The 13096-nt window shown below is 41.1% G+C and overlaps 2 protein-coding genes across 2 annotated transcripts; one reads left to right on the forward strand and one right to left on the reverse strand.

Moving 5' to 3' along the window:
• Nucleotides 1-496: 496 nt before the first annotated feature.
• On the reverse strand, nt 497-3593 carry thap11 (THAP domain containing 11). Its single transcript, XM_056412714.1, has one exon. It carries the CDS (start codon nt 3267-3269, stop codon nt 2493-2495), a length of 777 nt encoding a protein of 258 aa, XP_056268689.1. The 5' UTR covers nt 3270-3593; the 3' UTR covers nt 497-2492.
• A 2400-nt stretch (nt 3594-5993) lies between these two features.
• gfod2 (glucose-fructose oxidoreductase domain containing 2) lies at nt 5994-12702 on the forward strand. The gene is made up of 3 exons (XM_056413496.1): nt 5994-6028; nt 7129-7472; nt 9101-12702. The coding sequence occupies exons 2-3, from the start codon at nt 7220-7222 to the stop codon at nt 10000-10002; spliced, it is 1155 nt and encodes a 384-aa protein (XP_056269471.1). The 5' UTR covers nt 5994-6028; nt 7129-7219; the 3' UTR covers nt 10003-12702.
• Nucleotides 12703-13096: the final 394 nt, after the last annotated feature.

Genomic DNA, 13096 nt, shown 5'->3' on the forward strand with positions numbered 1-13096 from the left:
ATGGAACGAGAAAATGATGTGTGTATTTTGATCATTGAATGCAAACAAACAAATGGAAAAAGAAAACCGGTCCTGTTTCTACAGGAGTCTTTCGTCTCCGAGGATGGACATCATGGATGCTGATTACTGATGCTGAAGATCCAACGCCCCCTAACAGCTTTATTTGGACAGTTTAACAGCCAGATATCTGATGGTAAATGTAAATGTGTGTCACATTCCACTGTGAACACGGCAGTTGTGAATGGCAGTGGTCATTCAAAAGGGAAGATGGAGTTGAGCAACTTTGATCGACAGCACTGGATTAAGGCATTATGCAACACTGTTGGGATGCAGATGAGATTATGATCTGGATCCTCGCTCTCTCCAATGCTCTGCTTCTATCCATTCATCCGGCTCTCCCTCTTTCTCGCTTGATGTGGCCCATTATCACGGCAGGTGTTCAGAAGGACGGCTTTACGTTTGCGTTGAGTAACTGCTTTACAATCACATTAAGGCATTCCACATTTCACTGCTTTAATATAAGTAACAATTAAGCAAATGACCATCCAAGCTGCCAACACACACAGACAGACAAATTAGGAGCTCAACCTCCTGCTCTTCAAGCTTTTGTGCCACCGCCATCTAGGGGGGGAAAGTCATGTTGCAACATGACACATTTTACCACGTGTTATTGACTTCTATCAACCAGTGAGATAAATCAAGTACATAAACAAACAGAAACCAGACACTGCAGTGGGGCTTGCACTGTAACTAAATCATAGAAAAATAAGATAAACACTTTCTTAATGTGGTTTCATATGTAACAATTTGCCGGTTTAAAAAACAACCTTTCATTTTCTTTTTTAACTTTTAAACCAATAAAAGAAATCTGAGGACACAATTGTATCTCTTAATAGCCTTTTCATTATTATTGAACATGTTATGGCCAAACCAATTAATTCATCTGTTATTGTAATCCCTCCATAATAAAGCTTACCATAGTTTACAATCCAAACATAAACATGAGCAGGAGTCAGTGCTTTTGTGTTGTTTCTCAACAAATAACTCCAATTAATATTTAACAAGTAATATTTCAGAAGCAAGCTCAAAGGATGGTTTGCACTCTTCATCACATCTATCACATTAATATTAATAAGGCATTATCTTTATCAGGACAGTCTCTTAACAATGACAGGGTAGCTAAATGTCGAGTGAGGCTTTCAGCCGACTGGTTAGCAACCCTGAGATTTGAGTCTTTATGATTTATGATTTTCTAAGATGCAAACTATTGCTTTTTCCACAACTCAGAACAGATGAAAATAAATACTTACAATGCTTAAGTTATTGAAAATTCAAAATCTGCTCATCTTTCGTAAGAAAAAGTCCAAACAAGAAGCCGAGACAGATGAGTGTGACCCATTTGAGTTGAGCTATAAGCGCTCAACTTGACGGTAAAATCATTACAAATACTACCGACTCAACATTTTGTAACTGTGACACTGGATAAAATCAGGAAACATTTCATGAACTGAGAAATTATTCAGTGGAAATACACACCATTTCAAAACGAAATGGACTTCAAAATGAGAGCATACCTGTCAGACCAAGTTCAACGTGTCTAAAACACCTGGTGTACAGGACGGAGAAATGCAGCCACTAAATGTCTGTGTGGAGAAACATCCACAAAAGAACCACACTGAAACCAGCAGGCCTGTTTCAACAACCTCTGCGACAGACGGACATGTTCAAGTTGCATAAAGTATCTTAAGAAAATGTTTTTCTTTGTAGTTCTCTTAAGATGTTCTTAAAAACCCAAAAGGTTGAGCAAATGAAATCCATGTCACCAAGAAACTCATTACATCTTTTGAGCGGCACTTCAAGTTTGAAGGAATTCCTTTAATTCCATTTTCTGTTGATCAAGTTTTTTTCACCACAAAAATAAAAGGAAAACAACTTGGAAAACCACTTAAAGTGACTTTAAAGACAGCTCAGATGAAGTCATTTCATTGACAGTGTGCCGAGAGTAGTGTTTTGTTCACAAGAACATGTTTCATATTAGAGAACTTTACCTCTGCAGATCTGCAGTGTATTATAAATGCCTCCTAAACTAAAATTCACAAACAAGGAACTAGACACATGAGAGAAATCTTAAAGACAAAAACTTTCTATGCAACTGGGAAGTGTTGAACATATTCCTGTCAGTCTGGTTTTAAGTGTGTATGCCGGCCTAAAGTGTGACTGTGCAAACTCTGAGTCCTGGTTGAATGAACACCTTGGTTTAGCTGTATGTGAATATGGGAGTGTGCATGATAGTTACCAATGATGTTATTGTTATAGCCTAACGTTCTCTTTACCACAGGCAAACAACAAATCAGCTCTACTTGTTGAAAATACATTGTCATCGCGTGTGGTTTTATACAAAATAGGTCTGGATCTGTTGCCTGCAAACCCCTCGGTGTCCTCTCCGTTAGTCTGAGTCTCTGTAACGGGTCGCCTCCGTTGATGTTCACCCATCAGATTTTCTTTCGGACGCTAAAAGCCGCCGAGTTCCCGTAAAGCAGCCGGTCCCGATCCCGCACCTCCTCCTGCAGCTTGGCCTCGTTCACCCGGAGCTCGCGGATGGACGCCTTCATCTCCTTCATCTTCACCTCCATCAGCGCGATGATGTCCCGCTGCTCGTTGAGTTTCCGCAGCAGCTCGGTCGACGTGGTGCCGGTGGTCAGAGAGTACGAGTGGTCCAGCGGGCTGCTGGTCACACTGACGTACTGGACAGGCGCGGACGCGGCTTCCACCGAGGAGTCGTCGGCGGTCAGCTCGTCGGCGCTGTAACAAGTCCCCTCTGACTGGGCGGGCAGCCGCGCCGTGCCCAGGTACTCCCCGTTCTGGCCGATCTGAACCACGGTGATACTGTCATCGCTCGCCTCGCCGCCAGCATTGCACTCGGCATTGCCCTCGGCATTGCTGATCACGACCCCGGAGGTCGCTGCAGTAACCGACACTTTCCTGCCTCTGCCCCGCCGACTCCTGCGCTCATTTATCCCGCGCAGAGGGAAGAGGGACGGGACTCGGATGGTGTAGGTCTTCCTCCCGCCGGTGAAATGCACACTGCAGACTCGGTGTCCCGTGGTGGGTTGGAAGGTGCTGAAGCAGCCGCTGACCCCGGCCCGGGAGATGTTCCTCAGCCACAGCTCCCTCAGCGTGGTGTCTTTAGGAAATGTGTAGAAGCGCAGTTCCCGGTCCCGGTGGGAGTTGTTGTAGCACCCAGGGACACAGCAGGTGAACCCTGGCATGATTACCCAAACGCCAAGGCCAAAAGCACGGTCTTCCAATGAAGTTTAGGTTATTTTATTGTTGTTTCTTTATTCTACGCGTTGTTATCACGTTCAGTGGCCTACAAGCGGAACTACACGTCCCACAACGCTAACAACTTCCTGTTTATTTTTTTTAAACCAAAAGTGAGCCTCTTTTCTTCGTACGACGATACAATCCACCTTAATTTATCCGGACTCGAAGCCTGCATAGGTCTTACTTGTGCGAAATTCGAGGCTGATATTTTATTTTCGGTGGTAAATGTCTCGGTTTGTTCTTCGCGGTGTTATCAAGCCAGCGGTCCTCCACTGAGAACTAGAAGTCCCATAATGCCTTGCGCTTCCTGCCCAGGTCCGTTAGTTGACTACCGCCCCTGCTGGTCAGTCGGTGGTAACACAACTCTGAGCTCCGCTGACAGTAGAAGAAGAATAGCTTCATTCACAATGCAGATTGTGTTTCTGAATAATCGTGTTTCTGAGGGAAATACTTTAATTGTCTGTTCCAAAACTGGTTTATACACAGTTCTGCACAAGTGTTTTCAAATACACTGGCTTATTAAAACGTTAGTCGGGTAAAGTACACTCGAAATATAGAAAGCTGTTGCTTACATGCCAGTCGTTACTTAACTCTAAACAGTTTGACACAGTTCATCCCCCAGCATTGTACTTCTTTGTGATCCTTTTATCAGGTGGGCAGATCGTCCTTGGCCGCTAAAAGAAGACAGCTCTATTTAATATATTTAATTAGTCTGTTTGAAGAGCCTAATACGTTTCAAGAGATACCCATAGTTTATTTTAGAAAATTCAATGATATCTTACATTTTATGTCAAGGTCTGAGAATGCTTGAAATACATTTTAGTTTGAATGTGTAATTGTTGATATGTTACAATTCATTATTGATGGTTGATTTTTGTTCTCACTTTTATTGTTTTGTGATCATATACTTATTGTATTCATGCATGTAGCTATAGGGCCCCATTAGAAATGGGACCTTGGTCTTAATGGGTCGGTTCAATAAAGTTAAACCTCCTGGGAATTACCTTTATGTAAACAAACTCCATGAATTTATAGCCTAAATCCTGGGTAGAAGTCTAATTAGGCAACATAAGTAAAAACACATGTGAAGGTGTAAAACGAAGCTTTCCAGAATGTTAATTAAGCGAGTAAATATCCACATCCTCATACTGAACACACATAAACCCAAATTAGAAGTGTTCAATATCATTCAAAGATGAAATGCAGCCCATTTAAAAGGAGTTTCCTACAAAGAGTTTTCTCCACCATATGCATGTATCTGCGAAGCAAATCAGTTTGCAATAAATGTTAGGCCTAAAAGTAGTATGTTATAGTATTATATCAAGCATCCAGGGAGGATCAAATGAGTCCATATATTCAATTTGACAAAATAAATACTGAAAGAAAATACAAGCTCTTGCTAAATTTCAATTCCACCCCATTTTGAATCCGTTTCCTTCCACTGCTTTGCCAATCCTACCACCTGAAAGAGAACATTAAAACTATGCATGTCTGCATGTGGCAGTAACCTTTATCATCCACCAGATGACCTCGTAGACTCCTCTTTTGTGATTGAATCTAGTGGCAACCACCAAAAGCCACAAAATGATGTACTGGTTTGGATGTTGTCATCTTTTTTTATCATCCACATACAACTATTACTTCACCTGTCAGACACATCAGGATATAATCTCTTTATCCACATGTGTGAGTTTTAAGTCAGGTAGATATTGTTATGCTACATCAAACATACTTTATGGAAGTTCATTTAGCTTCAGATCTCATTGCCCAATATTAAAGGATATTTACAAAAGAAACAACTTCAAATTTGAGCGAACTGTTTTAAAACGAATTAAAACCAATTTAAGGAGTACTCTGGGAAATTTAAACATGCGTAATGCAAATGAGCACTATAGGTTTGTAAATGTCGACTTCATTTGTCTTTATCATTATATAATTGGTATTATCCGAGTCGTCAGTATGACGTGTGTGAAGCACACAAAAACACACCTTGTAGTTATTTTCTGAAATATTCTATAAGAGTGTATTTATATTCATGAAACATAGGCTAATAAGGCTAAGTTCTAGAAATGTATAGACACCTGCCGGTCAGTGTGTGGTAAACCTTACAGTGCATTCCACATAAACCATAATAGACCTGTTAATATGTATGTTTAAGTAACCAAGCAACATCATATTGTTAAAAACATAACTTGTAGAAATACCCCAACTAAAACTTAATACAAACATCAAGTCAGTTTTTAAAGGTGGCTACCAGACTGAATCATGGGAAAACATGGTACCCGACCAAAAAGTGCACAAAGAGTGAACATACGAGCTACATGAGTTTATCAATCATGTTTTATTTATTTACATTTCATCTAAAAATAGAACAACTTAATGTTTGCCTGTTATTTACATGTTTTGAGCCAACGCCATCGAGTCCAGCTGGTCCCCTGTGTATCCTTTCCTTTATTCTCCACTTAGGTTCCATCTCCACTCGTGTATTGTCTCTATTCCTCCACAGTCCACACGGTCCTAACGCTGCTACCCACTGTGTCCCATTTACTTTATTCTCTGTTGGTGGCCCATCTCTTATCTTGTAGTGTCTCTGTCCCGCCACACGGTCCTGCTGCGGTTGCTACTGAAGTTACCATTAGCAACTGGGCAGCGCACGACGGAACACCTTGAACCGCTGTTGACATTGTCCTGGTGAATACAGCAGGTAGATAACGTTATGTTTAAATATGGGTAGTTTTATACACCACAGTTGAATACCATCAGATGAATTTACTTTGTGTATTAACTCTGTAAAGTAGCTCCCTTCTTGAGGGACTGTTTGAGTCCACTTTGTGGACGCCTGGTGGCTAGCTGAACGTGCTAGCTAATGTTATGAGTCGTCTAACTAGCTTAGTGTGTGTGTGCCTAGGCTAACCGGAGCATTAACCGCCTGTATTAGTTACATTGTTGGCCACTTTCCGCAAGGTTGTGTTATCGTAGACATACGGTGGAGACCCAACTGACTATGGATGATTACTGGATCGATGGTGGCTTTGTTATCTGACCAGCCGCACAGCGCGGCGAGGTTACGTCGGGGTCTGTGTCTCAGAGAAGGACGTCTCACCTGCTGTCAGCCTGGGAAATGGATGTGTGTGGTGGTACAATGTGACAAAGCTAGATTTTACATGTCATGGCTACAGGGAGACAGGTGAGGCAGACTGAGCTCTTGCCAGCGCCTACGCCCACCCTCCCATAGATAACACTGGTGCCCAACCACTCAAACTAGTTAACAGAAATTACATTGACGAATGAAATCCACAGCAGTCGCAGGTCCCTAACGGATGACCTGTATGAGGGCAAACACACAGACGTAACCTACATTGCTACAGAGGTAGAGGTGACGTTGACTTTCGGTGGGTGTGGAACAAATGAGGAATGGTATGTTAACTATGTTGCAGGACAGAGTGTAAGTAGCTGTCAGAGATTACTGATTACAAAACTGGTCTAGACCGCTACTGGACGTGTTGGTCCTGTTTGTCAATATAGTCACTATATATAATGAGCTTGTCTTCCTAGACAAGTTATTTTCTGTGGTTTAGTTTATCTTAACATTTTGATATAGTTTAAATGGCTTACGGTCTGGTCCTGAATCCTGCATGGCAGTAAAGGGATTTTCATAATGAATGTTTACATGCATGGTCATTATTGCTCACCTTGAATTTAACTATTGTTTAAAAAAAAATATGAATTGGAATTTAAAAAAGTGTGATACTTAATTTTGTCAATGTCACATAGTGTTATTGTTCTTTTCTTATTCTTTTACAGGCACGGTGAGCTCTCCAGGAATCTTAGGATCTTGGGATGTCGGTGAGGTGAGCCATGGTTAACACGTAAGGACGCTTTGAGTGGCACTGCCATGTTGCCAGGAGTCGGTGTATTTGGCACGGGCAGCACAGCCCGAGTGCTTGTCCCGTTGTTGAAAGCTGAGGGCTTTGAGGTTCATGCGCTCTGGGGGCGAAGCGAAGAGGAAGCGTGCTGCCTGGCAAGAGAGCTCGGCATCCCATTTCACACCAGCCGATCTGATGACGTCCTGCTGCACCAAGATGTCGACCTTGTTTGCATCTATATACCACCCTCGATGACGAGACAGATTGCTGTCAAAGCACTCGGTAAGTAATTATTTAACTTTTACTAAAATGCGGGGAGGTTTTCCCGCTGTCCTGTCCAAAAGCCTCGGGCATATTTTAAGTATAGAACTTTCACTTTTACTCAATATTTTTGCGAAGCCAACATGCATTCACACTATCATATTTCATAAAACATCCAGCATTGCGATTAATTTTCTTTTACATATAAGAATTCAGAATGTTTTTGTTCTTGACAGCAACTAAGATTTTGGAAGTTTTCTTCCAAAATGCCACGTCTTACGTTCCAGTTTCCACTGATACCATGTTACCAGTTCCACTGCTCATGTGATCAGACCCAGCTGGGCGTGGCGGGGGAGCTCTGCAATTGAAATTAACGTTTGGACTGCAATGACAGTCCTCCACAAAGGATGAATATACAGTCCTTCACAAGCAGCACATTGAAACAAACATGATCAACGTCTCCTCTCTTATCAGAGGAGAGTAGTTCTATAAAGTTAACTTACTGTATCTGATGGAATTCCTGAGTGTTGACCTCAGCTTCCTGTTATAGTTGCAACTTCCTGTGTGTGTGTCCCCGCCAAAGGACTTATCCACGGTAATACTTCCAAGGGGAACTAAAGGCTGGCGATCACCATATATAGCTTTACACACCTTCTGTGCTATCACAGAGCACTGAGACACTTAGTCTGCCCTACATCTTGAAATTGTATTTAATATACACTATGTTGCATTTTAAAAGGTACACTAAGCGAAAACAAATGCAGTCTAATCAACAGTTTTACAAATTGGCATTGAATCGGGGTGAGAGATTTGCCAGATTTTATTTTTGACATTTAAACTTCTAGTATTCTCATTGCATTTTATGTCAGAGTCATAGAGTACGGCAGGGATGACGTATTCTGCTCGGCCGACCCAGAAGTTAGCATTGCAGTGGTTCACTCAACAAAAAAACAAGAGGATTTTGCCACTCGAGTTTAGATTATTACAGAAAAAAAGCTCTGTGGCAAACAAACGCTTATGATACCTGCACATTTTCTTCAGCAAGATAATATTCACAAATGAAAACCTTTTTTCAAGCATGAATTAAATTTGATGGAAGTAAAAAGACAGCATAGGATATAAACAAACTACACCACGGTCACGCGACTTAAACTTTACTGCTACTAAGCTTCCAACTTGAGATTTCCAAACTGGATTTTGCTTACGTCTTCTGCAAAAACCTTTCGTGAGTGGCATCAAGCTTAAGTCTAAAGTTTGCAAGAGCATGAGTATAATCACAACCAGGCTGTAAAGGCCCACTAGGGAATAGATGAGTGTCTTTGTTCAGAGTGATAGCGGGTACTCTCCTAGTCTGGAGTCTCATTTATGAGCAACTACCTTTCTTTATAACGCATAAAAGCTCGAAAATGTGTTGTTTTATGTCCTAAACACCAATAGTAAAAATATCTTACGCCTTTGTTAATTGCAGACCGTATTTTAAGCATCTAACCAAAAAACATTGAAATAATCGTTGTCTTCAAGGCAACGGAACCGGCAGTACAAAGATGCTAACTCATTTCTGGATTTTAGGACCTTTTACTGAAGCACTCTATTGAATTCAGTTTATCTGAAGAATGATAACCTCTGCCCTTCTCTCTCTCTCTTTGCAGGTATCGGTAAGAATGTCGTGTGTGAGAAAGCTGCAACTGCTGTGGATTCATTCAAGATGGTGACTGCAGCCAGATACTACCCACAGCTGCTCAGCATTATGGGTAATACCCTGCGCTTCCTGCCAGCTTTTGTGGCAATGCGCCAGCTGCTGGCGGAGGGATACGTTGGAGAAATCCAGGTGTGTGACGTCCGAGTCTATGGCCCCAGCCTCCTGGACCAGTCTTACGGCTGGACATGTGAGGAGCTGATGGGAGGAGGCGGCCTCCACACTGTCGGCTCGTCCATCATTGACCTTTTAAGTTACTTAACCGGTGCTCGAGCCAATCGTGTTCATGGATTACTGCGGACTTTTGTACAACAAAATGGTTTGATCCGAGGCATCCGCCGCGTCACCAGCGATGATTTTTGCTTCTTCCAAATGTTGATGTCTGGAACTGGGTCTCGCTCTGGTGGTGTGTGCTGCACTGTGACCCTGAACTTCAACATGCCAGGGTCATTTGTTCACGAGGTTATGGTCGTTGGATCCACTGGGAGACTGGTCGCCAGGGGGGCAGAGCTGTATGGTCAACACAATGGGAGTAAAGGTGAGGAGCTGTTGCTAGGCGACAGCGGGTGGGTGGGACCAGAGGTGAAAGAGATGCCTCTGCCTCACCTGCAGGGTCTGAGCTCCATGGTTAAGGCACTGAGACAGTCTTTTCAGGCTCACGAGGAGCGCAGGTCATGGGAACGAGGACCGGTTGCCATGGCACCAACATTCGAGGATGGCCTCTATGTTCAGACGGTGGTCGAGGCGGTGAAACAGTCCGGCTGTAGTGGAGAATGGGAGTGTGTTGAGATCATGAGTCAGGAGCCAGATCCAAATCACAACCTGTGTGAGGCTCTGCAGAGAAATAAGAACTAAATATTATATTATTACGTATTTATACACCCAGTGCAACTTATCCATGTGTCTGACAAAACTGGGCTCTGAATGTTTTCCCTTTAATTCAGCTGCAGAGGCAGTTTACGTTACCCATGACTACTTTTTGAATATTCAAATTCTGTCACATTGAGCAGAATACTTTAATTTAGAAAACATGACTGTGTCGTGGATGTTTGTGCCCTCGCAGTTATGATTCGTTTGTACACTAAGTTCGTGAACACGGCTCCATTATTCTGATTCCCAACAAAAGAAATATTTAAATAGCTACCTTTCCATTTACACGTTTATTACATTTGCCACGCCAAAAGGTTAGCAGTTGTTATTCTCACGGAAGCTTGAAGTCATGGAGTCATGACCCTGCTAAATGAGGTTGATGTATGTCACCTGTCAGAAAGGCACGATGTCAAATATTGGCCAGGGGGGAAATTCCACGGCAGTCAAAAAACAACCGTTCAATGAATGTCTGACCTTTTCCTCACTTTCATTATCATGTTTGGATATATTTCTGTATTTAAAGAAACATGCAAGTTGTTGTGTTTGACTGATGATCAGAGATGGATCAGTTTACAATTAAGACCAATACATGGTTGAATAGTCAACACAATCAAAACAAAGTTGTGAAGTTGCTGCACAGGCATAAAGACCAATTGTTGAGACAAGCCATTAATTTAGTAAAGTTTTGTAATGTGGCTCATTATCAGGCAACTGTAAGTGTACAGTTCAACCAAGAAAACATTTTATTTAATATTGTATTTTATGTTGTACATAACATTTAGATGTTGGTGTTCCTTTATTCCCAACATGAATAGCACCTTATACTGAAAGGAAGCATTGAGCTTGGAAATGTATTTAAATATCAAAGCACGAGGATGATTTGATTAACAAAACACGCCCGGCAGAATTCAAATGATATGACGTTGGGGCTCAGCCTCGATACACTTCAGAATAATGGAGCTGTGCAGAGTTTTTTTTATATTTTTTTATTTGTGTAATATTTGATAATAAGCATCCAGTCAAAGATTGCAAGAGGGGCTTGGAGGTGTTGATGTTATGACATAACATGGCATACACAAGATACCAGGGATTGAGTAAAATAAGCTATGTAGAAAACTGAATTAAAAAAATGCTAGTTTGCAGCACTGCCCCTCAAAATGCCCAATTCTAAAAGTGATGCTTAATCCTAAGGCTTTTTTTCCTTGTTTCCTTCTTCACAGACATTCATGACAGCTACAGTATAACAGTAGTGACATGTTTTCGTCGTGGAAAAAGTGTCTAAACCATCAACTTTAAACCACTCATAGGTCATCCATATGGTCAATCATTATTTCATCAACATGTACTGCTTCCAGATGTATACACGACTGTAAGAAGCTTCAATGAGGGCGACGCAACGTTTTTATAATATAAAACGTTTGCTGGATATAAATAGAACATGTCGAAGGACTACGGTGAAGTGGATTAAGCCTCAGTGAAAGGTTTGGTACCCGTTTTCCACCCTGAAAACTCCCCAATGGAAATCTATGTAGCCATCGAAACTGACTTTGAAGAAGGAAAGCATCTTTTAGAAGCCACCCGTCAAGTTTACATGATGAGCATTTGATGCTCAGATTATAGATTTCGAGGTGGAGTATCGCATTAAATATTACGTGAGTAAAAACAGGCCTGTTCTAGAAATTACAGATTGGTGACCTTTTATTGTTAAACTGTCAAAGGTTTTAGATGCGACACAAATTTTGTTTAAAAGGTTTGTTTACATGTATTATCTGTTGAAGTCATTTTATATGTTTTTATATTTAGGTTTTGTTTCATGCGATCTATGCATTTAAAGTTATTACAGATGTTTAGAATTCTCAAGAAGAGGCTCAATCCACCCCGATACACCATTTAACCTGAAACCTTACTGATCTTTAATTGAGTAGAACCACTGGACTAAAAGCTCAGACGAAGAGAAGAAAATGTTTCACAGTTTACGGTTGTTGTATGTTATATGTTGTTGTTGTTGTTGTCACTCACTGCATCTCAGCACTGCTGAATATCCTGAATAATATTGGGCCTCAGTGCTCCGACTGCTGAGACAGGAAGTGAAGACAGAAAGAGAGTGTACTTGGATTCGATTGGTCCGTTCCCTTTTTAGACCTACGCAGAATTTGCAAATAGGGATACATTCACTTTACACGCTTACCTCACGCTATCCCAACAGTGCTTTACCAAAGCAATTAATCAAGTTTACATTAAGTGTTCTTATAAAACACATCACATTTGCCTGCAGGTTGTTCCAGAACCCACCGCTATTAAAATGCATTCCAACTAAATGTTCACCTTCTTGTTGCTCTTGTTTTGTTTTTTGCACTGATGACTGATACAATGCCAGACATTTAATATGCAGAGTGGCGCTCGCAGCAGCCGACTTACTGCAAAAAGTAATTTACTGTGTTTGTATAAGGAAGACTTTTGTATTTATGTATGTCTTGGTGTGGAGAAAGTTTCCCATCCTTTATTCTGTTCAGTGTTTGTGTTTTCAGCCTGTGAATTGCCATTGTAATATTTCTGTTTTAGAGTTAGTGTTGTATTAATTGATAATATGGCTTTTTGAGCACAATGTGTTGCATTTAAGTTCAAAAACTGTACTGTTCAACTACCTGACAGATATTTCCTTAAATAAATACAGTTTTAATAATAGTGTCATTGGTCAAACTTCAGTTTATTATTTTTCTAAAGACAAAAGTGGCGTTTAACTGCCAAGTCTTTGTACTTTGAAACTATAAAAAATAGTTGTTTTTAAACAATCTAATATTTTGTAAATCTAATATTTCTCCTCAGGTCAGTGTTCTCAACTGAGCTAGCAGCGTGCTAATATTTACCTATAATCGGCCTGAATAATCACTTTCAAACATTAACTGCATATTTATATGTTCCATCATGCCTTGTCCCTCATCTCCACAGTCATCATTTCTCCGTGGGAGTACTATGTTACAGTAATGTGGTACGGTCCTAGACTGGTTCAAGTCCTACCTACAAGACAGGGACTATTTTGTCTCCATTGGCAACTATGTATCTGAGCGGACTAACATGA

Source organism: Pseudoliparis swirei, chromosome 4 (assembly GCF_029220125.1).
Source record: "Pseudoliparis swirei isolate HS2019 ecotype Mariana Trench chromosome 4, NWPU_hadal_v1, whole genome shotgun sequence".
Lineage (NCBI taxonomy): Eukaryota > Metazoa > Chordata > Actinopteri > Perciformes > Liparidae > Pseudoliparis > Pseudoliparis swirei.